This window comes from Trichechus manatus, unplaced genomic scaffold (genome assembly GCF_000243295.1).
Source record: "Trichechus manatus latirostris isolate Lorelei unplaced genomic scaffold, TriManLat1.0 scaffold00015, whole genome shotgun sequence".
In the NCBI taxonomy this organism is placed as follows: Eukaryota; Metazoa; Chordata; class Mammalia; order Sirenia; family Trichechidae; genus Trichechus; species Trichechus manatus.
The window spans coordinates 11,402,158-11,415,907 of record NW_004443951.1 but is presented as its reverse complement, the minus strand read 5'-3'; the positions used below and the strand labels follow the sequence as shown (position 1 = coordinate 11,415,907).

General features: G+C 52.0%; 1 protein-coding gene across 1 annotated transcript; it reads right to left on the bottom strand.

The window, feature by feature from the left end:
- Nucleotides 1-3,395: 3,395 nt before the first annotated feature.
- On the bottom strand, nucleotides 3,396-12,578 carry HECTD3 (HECT domain E3 ubiquitin protein ligase 3). The gene is made up of 21 exons (XM_004371807.2): nucleotides 11,904-12,578; nucleotides 11,556-11,716; nucleotides 11,210-11,302; nucleotides 10,996-11,131; nucleotides 10,593-10,708; nucleotides 10,393-10,506; nucleotides 10,167-10,249; nucleotides 9,563-9,728; nucleotides 9,252-9,333; nucleotides 8,472-8,654; nucleotides 8,292-8,344; nucleotides 8,062-8,126; nucleotides 7,796-7,899; nucleotides 7,422-7,541; nucleotides 7,216-7,305; nucleotides 6,024-6,230; nucleotides 5,618-5,747; nucleotides 5,444-5,518; nucleotides 5,240-5,321; nucleotides 5,059-5,130; nucleotides 3,396-4,885 (listed from the first exon to the last, which is right to left on the bottom strand). Exons 1-21 carry the CDS (start codon nucleotides 12,270-12,272, stop codon nucleotides 4,801-4,803), a joined length of 2,586 nt encoding a protein of 861 aa, XP_004371864.1. The 5' UTR covers nucleotides 12,273-12,578; the 3' UTR covers nucleotides 3,396-4,800.
- Nucleotides 12,579-13,750: the final 1,172 nt, after the last annotated feature.

The following is a 13,750-nucleotide window of genomic DNA, read 5'->3' as shown; positions in this document are numbered from 1 at the left end:
GACAATATTGCACCTGAATTTAGAGGCCATCTTAAGAATAGATTTGACGCATTGAACACTAATTACCGAAGACCAGGTGAGTTGTGGAATGACATCAAGGACATCATACATGACAAAAGCAAGAGATCATTAAAAAGACAGGAAAGAAAGAAAAGACCAAAATGGATGTCAGAAGAGACTCTGAAATTTGCTCTTGAATGAAGAGTAGCTAAAGCGAAAGGAAGAAATATGAAGAAAAGAGCTGAACAGAAGATTTTAAAGGGCGGCTCGAGAAGAAGACTAAGTAAAGTATTATGATGAAATGTGCAAAGACCTTGAGTTAGAAAACCAAAAGGAAAGAACATGCTTGGCATTTCTCAAGCTGAAAGAACTGAAGAAAAAATGCAAGCTTCAAGTTGCAATATTGAAGGATTCTATGGGGAAAATATTGAATGATGCAGGAAGCATCAAAAGAAGATGGAAGGAATACACAATCACTGTACCAAAAAGAATTGGTCGACGTTCAACCATTTCAGGAGATAGCATATGATCAAGAACCGCTGGTATTGAAGGAAGAGGTCTAAGCTGTACTGAAGGCATTGGTGAAAAAAAAGGCTCCAGGAATTGATGGAATACCAACTGAGATGTTTCAACAAATGGATGCAGCGCTGGAGGTGCTCACTCGTCTATGCCAAAAGATTTGGAAGACAGTTACCTGGCCAACCAACAGGAAGAGATCCATACTCGCGCCCATTCCAAAGAAAGGTGGTCCAACAGAATGCAGAAATTACTGAACAATATCATTAATATCACACGCAAGTAAAATTTTGCTGAAGATCATTCAAAAGTGGTTGCAGCAGTACATCAACAGGGAACTGCAAAAAATTCAAGCCAGATTCAGACGAGGATATGGAACGAGGGATATCATTGCTAATGTCAGATGGATCTTGGCTGAAAACAGAGAATACCAGAAAGATGTTTACCTATACTTTACTGACTATGCAAAAGCACTCGACTGTGGATTACAACAAATTACGGATAACATTGTGAAGAATGGGAATTCCAGAACACTTAATTATGCTCAAGAGGAACCTGTACATAGACCAAGAGGGGATATTGCATTGTTTAAAGTCAGGAAAGCTGTGCATCAGAGATGTATCCTTTCACCATGCTTACTCAATTTGTATGCTGAGCAAATAATCCAAGAAGCTGGACTATATGAAGAAGAACGTGGCATCAGGATTGGAGGACGACTCATTAATAACCGGCGATATGCAGATGACAACCAGAAAGAAAGCAGAGAATACGACAAAGATGTTTACCAAACCAAACCAAACTCATTGCCCTCAAGTCAATTCCGACTCATAGTGATCCTATACAACAGAGTAGAACTGCCCCATAGGATTTCCAAGAGTGGCTGGTGGATTCAAACTGCTCACCTTTTGATTAGCAGCTGAGCTCTTAACCACTGTGCCAACCAGGGCTCCAGAAAGATGTTTTCCTGTGTTTTACTGACTATGCAAAGGCATTTGACTGTGTGGATCATAACAAACTATGGATAACATTGCAAAGAACTGGTGTTCCAGAACACTTAATTGTGCTCATGCAGAACATGTACATAGACCAAGAGTCAGTCTTTCGAACAGAACAAGGGGATACTGCGTGGTTTAAAGTCAGGAAAAGTGTGCATCAGAGTTGTATCCTTTCACCATACCTATTCAATTTGTATGCTGAACAAATAATCGAAGAAACTGGACTGTATGAAGAAGAATGGGGCATCAGGATTGGAGGAAGACTCATTAACAATCTGTAAAGCGCAGATGACACAAACTTTCTTGCTGAAAGTGAAGAGGACTTGAAGCACTTACCGATGAAGATCAGACTTCAGCCTTCATTATGGATTACACCTCAACATAAAACAAAAATCCTCACAACTGGACCAATAAGCAACATCATGATAAACAGAGAAAAGATTAAAGCTGTCAAGGATTTTACTTTACTTGGATCCACAATCAACACGTACTGAAGCAGTAGTCAAGAATCAAACGACGTATTACATTGGGCAAATCTGCAAAAGACCTCTTTAAAAGCATAGATGTCACTGTAAGGACTAAGGTGTGCCTGGCCCAAGCCATGGTGTTTTCCAATCACCTGATACGCATGCGAAAACTGGACAAAGAATAAGGAAGACTGAAGAAAACTTTGAACTATGGTGTTGGAGAAGAGTATCAAATATACCACTGACAGCCGGAAGAACGAACAAATCTGTCTTGGAAGAAATACAGCCAGAATGCTCCTTAGAAGCAAGGATGGTGAGGTTTGTCTCATGTACTTTGGACATGTCATCTGGGGGGACCAGTCCTGGAGAAGGCCATCATGTTCAGTAACGGGTCAGCAAAAAAGAGGAGGATCTTCGACAGGATGGATTGACACAGTGGCTGCAGTAATGGGCTCAAGCATAATAATGATTGTGAGGATGGTGCAGGACTAGGCAATGTTCTGTTCTATTGTACATAATAGGGTTGCTATGAGTTGGAACCCACTTGACAGCACCTAAGAACAACAAATCTTTATAGAAGCAGACTGCCATAGCTGTCTCCTGCAGAGCGGCTAGCGGGTTTGAACCACTGAACTTTCAGTTAGCAGCTGAGTGCTTAACCACTACTATCCCACCAGGGCTCTTACACAAATGTTGTTAAATGTTATGGGATTACTTATTTAATATATGTCTCTTCCATTAGAGTTTAAACTCCATGAGGGCAAAAATTGTCTCTGCTTTAGTCACCATTTTATTCATCGCACCTAGTATGGTGCCTAACATAGGTGCTCAATGCGTATTTGTTTACTGAATGAACGAAGAATGATTACTAAATGAAAATCAGGCTACAAAATACAGTGTGAGTGTGATTTGGTAAAAGAGGGGCCAAAGACTCACTTTGGCCAAAACCAGACACACAAATGGGCTATCAAGCAGGCCAGTTCCTTCCCTGAGGGGCAGAGAAAGGAGCCGCGCTTCCCCGAGGGAGATGAAAGAAAGGGAGCTTGTTGCGAAGAGGAGAGTTGGGCGGGGGCGATGGCCTCTTGGGCTTCTGCCCTGTCAGCTTCCAGAGCTGAAAGGGGCTGCCTGGCGGGCATCTCCAACGGGCCACCCAAAGCGCAGGGACTGGGGCGGGGCAGGGCAAGGGCTGTTCTGGAGGCTGAGCTGGGGTGTTCGGAGGAGACAGGCCACGGGCACAGAGCCAGGAAAAGGCAGAGCCGGGAAAAGGTTTCCCCGCCAGGGCAGCATCCGGGCGCACCCTAGAGGACCGCGTGGGGGAAGCAAGCGTTCGGAGAGCGAGATTTCGCGGGTGCCACTGGGCTGGGGTACTGGCCACTGCACGTGTCTCACATTGTACCATGACTCTGAGATTCCCAGGAGACTGCTTGAGAGCGACTGCTCACTGTAGAAGTGACTGTTCTGCACCTTAGCTGTGTGGTAACTGGAGGTGAGGGGGTAGTGCTGCTGCTGCCTTCTCTTCTGTCAAAATCCTGACCTGGCTAGTTTATTAGCCATTGCAAGGCTTTGTCTTGTATGATGTCGAATTGTTCTGCCACTTGGTTCCAGAGGACAGACCCCCATCTTCCATCACCACACCCATCCCAGAAGATGTTAGATTAACCTCCCCCTACTTCTCCTGGGACTGTGGGGTCCTTATTTTCCTGCTCAGCTCTAAATCTTATGTTTGTCCCTGAGAAGTCCCACCACTTCCACTTGACACACACCTCCTTGGTTCTCAGTCGGGCTGTGAGGTGCTGCCAAGAGTCTTCCCTGGCTCTTCTAGGACAGAGAAGTTTCTCTGTGTGCTCTCTGTGCCTAGCAGAGAGCCCATCCCTCAGAAGCTCAATAGACACATTCTGAAGCAATGAATTCATCCATTTATTCAACTTTCCCAAGTGCAGGACCTTTTGATGGAGTGTCACAGAGGCCCTAAAGGGAGAAAGGGCTGAGGCAGGGACGTGCATAGCCCTAGAAGCAGTTGTAGAGTCTAGGCTTTATTTTAAGTTGGGTAAGGGGAGCTATTGAGGTTTTGGAGTAGGACATAATTGTCCGTAACCTGTGCAAAATCTTGGGGGTGATGCATATGAATAATATGATGAATGTGGGGTGGTGGTGGTAGCAGAAATTTGAATTTGAACGGATGTAGATTCTGAGCCAGGGAAAGTGGTGGCACTTTGTCAGTTGAGACTGGGTTGGAAGAAGGGTAGAGCTCACACGTCAGTATGGAGGGAAAGGAGGAAAAGACCAGCATGTGAGAGATGGGGTGCTCAGCTTTTGCCTCATTTTTTGGGTAGGTGACCAAGGAAAATGGACCATTACTCCCTACCCATCCCTGGCTCCTTTCATGGACAGCAGCCTTTACCACCTTCCTTTAGTTTTTAGTCCAGGCTGAAGTCAGAGAGAAACAAGTTGGAAAAAGGAGGAGCCAAAAATGAAAGCAAATCCATGGGGGTGGGGGGCTAGAAGGCCCCCTTCAAGTAGCTCAGTCCTGGAAAGCTTGTGCTGGGCTTGTGGAAGAGTCCCTCTCGCAGAGGCTAAATACCTTGAGAAGAAAGCCCCAGTACAAGTTGGGCTTGTGGATCTGCGGGGCTGGGGCTGGGCCACCAGTCTCAACCCACTGTACCCACCCCAGCTGCAGGTCGGAGTGGTATGCGTGGGTTTCTCTGAGCTGTCAGCTCTGGGAGCACAGATACGAACCGGTCCAGTGAAGACATCTCGCCCTGGGCGGGGCCAAGTGGGACTGTGCAGGCCTGCTGGGCCCGAGGCTGCCCCCTGGCACCGCCTCACTCCTCCCAAGGGCTCATGTCCGTGTCTATGGCAACACAGTTGTAGGCGGCATAGCGGAGCTTCTCCTCACATACTTTGGCGCTACGGGTGTGGAGACTTGGTCAGCACCAGCTGCAGGGGTCCCTACATGACTACCGCGGGTGATGGAGCTCCAGCTAGTGCATTTTAGTGCTGGATGTCTTCCCCCACCCAAGGATTCCACCTTCCCTCCCTGTTCCCCACTCTCTAGGCTTCATCCAGCCTAGGAAACTCACCTGGCATAGTGCGGTAGAAAGAGGGTACTAGAGCAGGTTGAAGATTCTGGTAGTGCATCTGTGGTTTCATAGCTAGGGGTATGGAGGGGCCACAGATCAGGAAGAATTGTAGGGGCACTGGGCAAGGGTCTCAGAGGGCCAGCCACAGCCCCTTCAGAGCTGAGCTCCCCTCAGCACTCACCCCAGCTTGTCTGGGTAGATGTAGATCCGTGCTGGCAGGCGGCTCCGGCCTGTGACAAAGCGCAGGAAGCGGCTCCGGTCCTCTGGAGAGAGAAGGAAATCAGCACTGGCACGGATGGTGGGGGAAGTTATACAGCTTGTACCCTGTCTTGCATTCCACAAGTGGAGTCCAAACTCAGGCATTACCCCACCCTCCTCCACTGACCGTTGGTGAAATTGTTCAGTGCCTCCCAGAAATACTGCACCCTCGTGTCAGATGGCTCGAAGTCTTCAAACCGGGCTAGTGGAGACAGAATTTCTTCTTAGGTCCTGACCTGCCAGTCGTTATGCTCCATCCTCATGCCTCCTGCCTTGACCAGCCCCGCCATCGGAGACTCACTGAGCTTGCGGAGAGCATCCACAGTGACCTCAGGGTCCCCGCACACCTTCTTCTCCAACTCTTGCCAGGTCAGCAAGTCCAGCACAGCCTGTGGCACCACCTTCAGAAGACCTGCCTGCATAGCTGCCAGCTGGGGAAGGGGGGAATGGCCTCAGCTGGGGAAGCAGGTACAACTCCCAGCTCAGTGTGTGGTGGGAACACTTGGCCTCTACTCACGGAGACAAGTGGGGGACACGTGTCTTTGCTCAGCACTGGGGACGTCTCTACCCCACTGATCAGCAGGAACATGAGGCTGAGGAATAGTGGAGGCCAAAGTTCTTAGAGTACCAGTGTACTATCAGGCTAGGCCATGGCTACTAGGGGCTAGGGTCCAAGGCTCACAGTTCCACTGGCCTCTGAGTAGTACCTGCTCTTTGCTCTCCTCTAGCCGTGCCTTCTGCACCAGTTGGATGAAACGGGAACGGTCCTCATATCCCACCACGATGCCTGCACCCCCGGGGATCAGCTCCACCACCTGCTGGTCACTCAGCACTGTGGTGAATGTTAGCTCCTTCCCAAACTTGAACTCAAATGTCTCCTTGTCCATTCCTTCCATTACTTCCAAGAGCTTCACCTGGAGGTTGGAGAGAGGTGTAGAGGTCAGCTTTTCATTGTGGAGACAGTCCCTGCCTTTCCTCAGAGGAGACAGCCAGGTAAGGCAGTCCCCATGCAGGCAATGAGGGCAGGGAGGGAGTCAGTACAAGGGCTGTGAAAGCACTGAGACAATGTCTAACTGGTCTTGGAGACCAGGGACAGTGTTCTGGAGGAAATGACATCTAACCTGACACCCAAATGATGGCTGGGAGTTGGCAGGGCCACATGGCAAGTCAGGAGAAAGAACATCTTGGATAAAGGTGGAGGAGCAAAAGACCTGAGGAATCAGTTTGGCTGGAGCCTACACATGAACCAAGAGATCAGAGATACAGGAGTCATGTAAGGCCTTCCCAGCGTCTGCATTTTATCCTAAGCTCAGAGCAGAGCCATTGACGAGTTTACACTAAGAAAGTCAAGTGAATTACTCTGGCTGCATGGAGGTGATGTAGGTAAGAATGGGGGTAGGGACACCAGCTTTTGCAGTAAATGGTTGGGTCAGAAAGGAAAGGTGGCCTGAACCAGGGAGATCGTAGCGCGGATAGGAGAAGTAGACATATTCCAGAGACCTTTAGAAGGGAAACTTGACAGAATGTGAGGAGTAAAGGAAAAGGAGGAATGAGGGACAACTCTGAGGGTTCTGGCATGGGGAGGGGTGGGGAGTGGTGCTAGTCCAAGACAGGGAGCCCAAGAGGCCAGAAGATTGGGGAAGATGAAAAATGTGCTAAGCCTGAGGTGCCATCTTGGGGGAGCTACCCAGGAGGCAGAGCATATATGCCCCAGGTTTAGCGGAAAGGCTGGGGCTGGAGGTAAGGATTTAGAGGTCATCAGAAAAGAGATAGTAGTTGAAACCATGGGAGTAAATGAAACTGGAGAGAAAGCATGTGTGCGCTAAGAGGTCTAGGCCAGAGTGCTGGGGAGCACCAACCTCTAGGGGCTAAGCAACACTGGCTCCAGATCCTACTCACCAACACAGAGTCCACAGCTGGGAAGTCCTTGCTCCAGCTCACCTCCTCACCAGAGAGCTGTTTCCATACGAAGCCAGGCAGAGCCAGGACCTATGGAACAAGACTCACTGCTGCCTTCTCACACTGAGTTGCTCAGGCTTGGCTGGCCCTCCGTTCCCTCCAGGGCCCAGGGCTGCCTTGATAAGAGTGCAGACTGGGCTACTCACCAGGAACTCTTTACCCCGAAGGGCAGCCCCCATCAGCTGTCCGATCCACTCATACTTGGCAAAGTCTCGACAGGAAGGGTTGGGCACATACATGTCCCGGGCCTCACCGGTACCATTGCCCTGCCCCAGAGATGGAGCTGTCAGCACGGCACAGGACAGACCCTATTTTGTTGCCCTAAGCTTCTCTGAACGCCTTTCACTGGAAGCCCTGAACGATCCCTCTGAAAGCACCACGGCTCCTCCTGTCCCTGCCTGCCCTGAGGTTGCCGGCAACTTGGTCCTTCCTCTGCCCCCTCTCTAGCTCAGCCTGGCACCTGGGAGCTTTGCAAAGACAGAGCAGCAAAAACAACTTGGGGGTGGGGGTGGGAGATTACCTGGTTGGCTGTGCGCACAAAGAAGGGCAGAGGCACAGGGGTGTCTGCCGAGCTAGGGCACAGCTCTTCGGACATGTCGGCTAGGCTGTCCCGGAAACCACCCCCTGAAATCACAGATGTCCTCAGTTAGACGCTCAGGAGCCCCAAGTCCCATAGTGGGGTGACATCCAAGACCCCTTTCTTGGTTAGCTGGTGACCCCAGAAGCCTTCACCACTCTCAACAGGGCAACAAGCAGGACTCCTGTCATCCTCCCTCAGGGTCTCACCTTGGTCAATGATGCCTTCTGCAATGAATTTACACTCCCACCACTGGTCATAGCGCATGGGCCACCTGCAGGGGTGGAGCTCTGTCATCATGCTGGGCCAAGGCTCAGGACGATTCACCAACCCAGAGACCCGCTAGGAGTCAGGACTAAAGTAGGGGTGTCTAGGGCAGCATGTGGGTGTACGTGTGTGCCTGTGTACCCTGAGCAAATGCCTCACTCTGATGCCATACCTGTAGTCCAGGGGCTTCTCATACTTGTCAGAGGGCTTGAGGCCTTCGTAAACCTGGGGGTGGGAGGTAGTAGGAAAGTCTATGTCAAGACCTGACCCTACTCTTACCTGAAGACCTTGCTCAGCTCCCTCTCAAGCCCTTTACTGACCCTCCCTCAGTCTGACCCCAGGTGGTCCAGACCTGGGTGAAGACTGCATTCTTGCAGGCAGGGTCCCTCGAGGGGCAGGCACGATGCTCCATGGCAAGGCGCCGGTTGATGTACAGGCGTGGCATGAAGCTGGGCTTGCTGCTCTCTGAATCACGCAGGCACTGGGCCACCAGGCTGGGCCGCTGGCGTGACAGCAGCAGGAACTGCTTAACTTGCTGGTGAGGAGAGGTGGCCAGAGCAGACAGCCTGGTGGGCAGTCAGCCTCTGTCCAGGCCCTGGAACTTTCTTCTATGCCTGGACCGAATTCCACAAGTCTAGTCCTAGTCCATCCCCTGTCCCTGCCTCCAGTCTCTCCCTTAGTCCAGCCGCCAGGGCGACTTTCTAAAACAAAAAATCCAACACTGTCATTCCCTTACTTAACACCCTTCCAATGAATCTGCTGACCAGGGACTAAGTCCCTGTTTTACAGCCTGGCCCACTTCCTGTCTACCTCCTCCCAGCCTCATCCCCGTATCATCTTGATCTGTCATCTTGAGCTGCTGATAACTCCCAGCATGTACCTTTCACGCAACCTGCTCTTTCTATGCTGTCACCACTCTTCCTCTGGCCCTTGTGTATTCTACACATGCATCTGGGGAATAGCCCCAAAGCACTATATTTTAACCATTTGTGTCTCGCTGTCTCTGTATTCACAGAGCTCAGCAGAGGTCCAGGCCTAGAATAGGTTTCAGGAACTTTCTGCTGAGTGAACGACTGCATGAGCAGGAAAGGGGAGCCTACCACCAAGGCCAGCACTGGGTGGGGCAGCTCACCTTAATCTCACTGAAGGTGCCCAGCGTGTGGTCCCAGGCAGGTACCAGGTGGTGCAGGACACTGTCCAGGATCTTTATGAATCTGGGGTGGGTAGGTAAAAATAAATGCAGCTAAAGAGTTGGGCATGGATGTAAGGGCAGAGTCCCCCTCCCCAATACACAGGGACAAGGGAAAGGCAGGGCATAGGGGCTGCTCTGACTCTTGAAGTGAAACAGCTTATAGTACAAGGCCTTGAGGACCTTCTCCACACAGTTACAAAAGCCCAGGGTGGGGGAAAGGGAGGGCCTGGCAGGTCCAGCTCCATAGCCACCTCTGTAGGAGAACAGCTCTGCGGTACAGTACTTCCGGGTCAGTGCCTTCCAAGCGTGGATATCGCACCAGACTGGTTGGTTGGAACAGGTCTGCATTCAACCCTAGTTCCCGCTGCCTAGATGACTTGATCTTGACCCCTCGAAGACGCACGTCAATTCCATCATCTGAGGAAGGGGTCAGAGTGTACCTGCTACCTCCTTGGCCCCAGGCCTGGGAATGGCTCCTCACTCCTCAGCCTTTTGTCACCCTTAGCTCCTAGAAACTCGAGACCTCTGGTATCCCCTTCTACCCACCAGACTGTGATTTATACATTCTTTTTTCTTTTGGTTTATGTATTCTTGATGGCTTTTCTGTCCACCATTGTAACGTTGGGATCCCTGAGGGTTGCCACTCAGTTCCTCTCCTAGGTGAACCGTTATGACTTCAAAGAACCTCCTTTAAAGCACCTCCCACCTGGCTCAGGCTCCTATGCCTCAAATCCTGGGGTTACCTCAGCCATTACCTTCACCCCAATTCTAAGCCCATCTCCTTTCTACACCTACTGTCAGCTTGTCCCATCTATATACTGGCTCCCTTTCCCTCTCCACAGCCTCAAGTCCCACCTCGGCACTCAACGATGCGGATCTCGATGATTGGGAGGTGGACGGTCATGTCCTCCAGGACACAGACATCCCCGATCAGGGTCCTGAGGAGATGAGTGTGAGGCACTTTAGACACTGTCCCCTCCAGGCCTTCAGGGATTGCGGGGTCCCATTCAATCTTAGCTGAGTCAGGCCCCATTGCTAGGATCACTCCTCTTCCCCCAACATCCCAGGCCAGCTCACTCACTCATCAATGCTCACGTCACTCAGCTTCTTCAGGTTGTCCCCTTCACCCCCATAGACCACCACTCGCTTAGGCATAAAGTTGTCATCTGTGGTATCCACCGTGAGTAGCAGCTTCCTGGGGAGTCAGAGTGTGCACATGGGTCTCTGTGTACCCAAAAGCATGTGGCTCACCCATCCTGCTCTGCCGCAGAGCCCACTTACTTGACAATGGTGCCCTTCTTCATAGTAAGCCGTACCCAGTGCTGGCATTGGGACCCATCACTCTCCCAGTAGGTGTCTGCATTGCTATCTGTCAGGCAGGACACATTGAACTCTTCCTGGGGAGGAGCAGAAAGATAGAGTAAGCAGTTACCCCTACTCCCTACACTGGGGGTGTGCTTTGGGCCAGGGAGCAAAAGAGAGAAAGCACAGTGGAGCTGGGCTAATACGGCAAGTGGCATGGGGGGTGCTTAAGGGGTCCCTATAGTAGTTCCAAGATGGGAGGCTAAACTGGGTGTGGCCTGTGGGGTTTGGGTCTGGCCTTGACGTAGAAATGGGGTTCTGAATCTAGCCTTGAGGCACATGGCTACATCTTGCCTGGGGTCGGGGGAGTCCCAGCACCCACCGTGTAGGAGGAAACGTCTATGCTCTCCACATACTGCTTCACGCTACCCAGGTTCTCATCCTCCTTGCCCAGGTGGTCGTACAAGAAGTGGATCAGGTCCTCGTCGCACTCGTAGGTCCATGTTGGGGGCACATAGCTAAGCAACCCAAGCCCCTAATTAGGTCGGGCCCAGACCTGGAGCTCCCTCCTCCCCGTCGTAGCCCAGCTCACTTACAGCAGCCTTTGTACAGCTTCAGTGTAAGGCTCCGCCGGCTGAGGCTTCGATCCAAGGCGATGCGAGTATGTCAGGTCCACTACTTGCTCCCATCTGTGGACACAGCGTGGGAGGTGGGATGGGGAGACATCAGCCGGCAGCAGGACACCTACCTCAGGCGCGGAAGTCTCCTCCAGAGCGACTTCTCCAAACCACACCCCCAGGAGCCCCTTCAGGTCCCGCCCCTTCCGGCTCTTAACCTAGTCTCCGTTCCAATATACCACCTCCCAGGCCAGTGGCCGACTTGTGTCCAACTCCTCCTTGCCCGGCCATCTAACAGCAAGTCCCACCCCTTCAGGTGCAGGACCTGAGCACTGGCCGGTAGTCCACACCGAAGAGCTGCTGCTGCCGCTGGAGGTGGTCGGGGGTGTCGATGGGCACGAGGCGGGCCCCGCCTTCCGCCGGGCGGCACACCAGCAGCCAGCCTGAGTCCAGCCCGCATTCGCCCAGGTGTTCTGCTAGTTGCTCCTGCCAGAAAGGGCCAGATGGAGACAGCCGTCAGGACACTGCCCAGCGGCCCGCCCTGCCCCGCCCAGGGCAAAAGACACTGAACACAGTGTCGGCTCAATCTGGGGGAGGGCGGGGGAGAGGAACAACCTGGGGCTTCCCTGGCCCCAGGGGTCTTTTGCGAGTCCCCGGGTAGGCCAGGCCGCACCTTGGTCAGCTTCACCCAGAGTCCGTGGCCGTTGCACAGCTCCTCTCCCGTAGTGCGCACGCAGGCGCCGCGCCGGAGCTCGATGCTATCGCGGGCAGCGCGGAGCGGTCCGGAGCCAGTACCTGGGGCCGGGCCGGCGGCACCTACACGCAGCCCCAGGCCCTCCGCCTCCCACACTGGCAGCAGCACGCGCGACGGTCCCGCCGGGTCCTTGTAAAGCTTGTAGAGTACCTCGCGCGGTACGAAAGCCAGCGCCGCCGGCAGTGGCCGCCCGGCGCGGAGGTTCCGCGCTGCCTCCGCCAGGAAGCGCACGCGGCCCAACAGCTGCCGTGGGGACTCCAACGCTGCTCCCGGGCTTGGGCCCGCCATGGTGAGATGGCTGAGGGAAGCCTAGGGGCGATCCAGCCCTTAAAGCAGTGGCTGCAAACGCTGACCGAGCTTCCCACCACGCCCGGCCCCGCCTCCGGCCAGCCGTCGCCGTATATTCTGGACTATGCGCACACACTTTCGTTGTATTGCCCTGTGTACTCTGAGCTCTCCAGCCACAATACTTATCCCCGCCTCCCACCATGTCCCCTACCCAGCCAATCAGACCCAAGTTCAGTCATTTTTACCTGATAATCCTCTCCTCTTCATTCCTACTGCTACACTGTCATTCAAGCCATAATCCTCTCTAGACTGGATTATTGTAACTGTCATTTTTCTGGTCATCCCGCTTCCTGTCTTACTTCCCCTCCCTTTCCCCCTCAAGCCGTCCTACTACCACCAGAGGAATCTTCTAAAAACGCACGTGAGACCATTCGCTGCTAGACATCTGACTTCCCATCTTAGGGGTGGTGTGACTAAAACGTTTGGGAGAATGACCCCCATCCCATCCCTATCACTACGGAGTGTTGAGTCAATCCATATCTAAGTTGCTTCTCCTATTCTCAGGACACTGGTGATCATTAGGAGCCCTGGTGGCGCAGTGGTCAAGCCTTGGCTGCTAACCTGAAAGGTCGGCGATTATGAATCTACCAGCAGCTCAGCAGGAGAAAGATGTGGCAGTCTGCCTCGTAAAGATTACAGCTTTGGAAACCCTATGGGGCAGTTCTACTTGCCCTATAGAGTCCCTATGAGTCGGAAAAGACTCCACGGCAATGGGTTTAATGAATTGATGATCACTGTTCAATTTCTCCTGGCTGCCTCAGTGGTGGGAAGGAAGGGGCAAAGAAAGAAAGGAACTGTTGGTGAAGTACCGGAGGAAAAGGAAATTTTTTTGACATAATTTTCACATAACTGAAGTTATCGAGAAAGAAACGTACTTTTGACAGTGCTCCATTTTTTCCTCCTAAGAAGTTGAAAACAGTGCCTCTCGTTGCCTCCCTCCAAGCTATTTGTCTGCTACCGACTTGACAGCACCTAACAACAACAACACATTTCTACAGGATAAAGTGAACCAGTGCGCCGCACAAGGGCTTGCATGACCTGGACCCTGCTGGCATCTCCAGTTTCTCCTCTACCCTCCACCAGACTGATCTCCCAGTGCCTAAGAACAATCACATTTGCTCTTTCTAGTCTTCTCTTTGCACATGCTGTTCCCTCTGCTTGGAGGCCCCTCCCCCAGTTTCCCCCAGTTAAGCTAGTTGCTTCCAACTTTTTCCCTCTTCAAACATTTACCATTGTGATTGTGGTTTCTCTATTTCCCCATTAGTCTAGCTCTATGGAGGCAGCGACTGTCTTGTTCACCACTGTAATGTCTGCATCTAGTGTAGCGGCTGGCTCTTAGTAGGGAATATATACAATAATTTCAGTTTTCTGTCCGGATGTTCCATCATCTGCTGTATGCCTAGCTGGATCAGACAAAA

Coding starts and splice junctions, on each gene's coding strand:
- HECTD3 (XM_004371807.2), bottom strand. CDS start 12,272: ATGGCGGGCCCAAGCCCGGGAGCAGCGTTGGAGTCCCCACGGCAGCTG. Junction 8,655..9,251: donor GCACCTTCAGTGAGATTAAG/GTGAGCTGCCCC, acceptor TCTCCTCACCAG/CAAGTTAAGCAGTTCCTGCT. Junction 5,519..5,617: donor GGATGCTCTCCGCAAGCTCA/GTGAGTCTCCGA, acceptor TGTCTCCACTAG/CCCGGTTTGAAGACTTCGAG.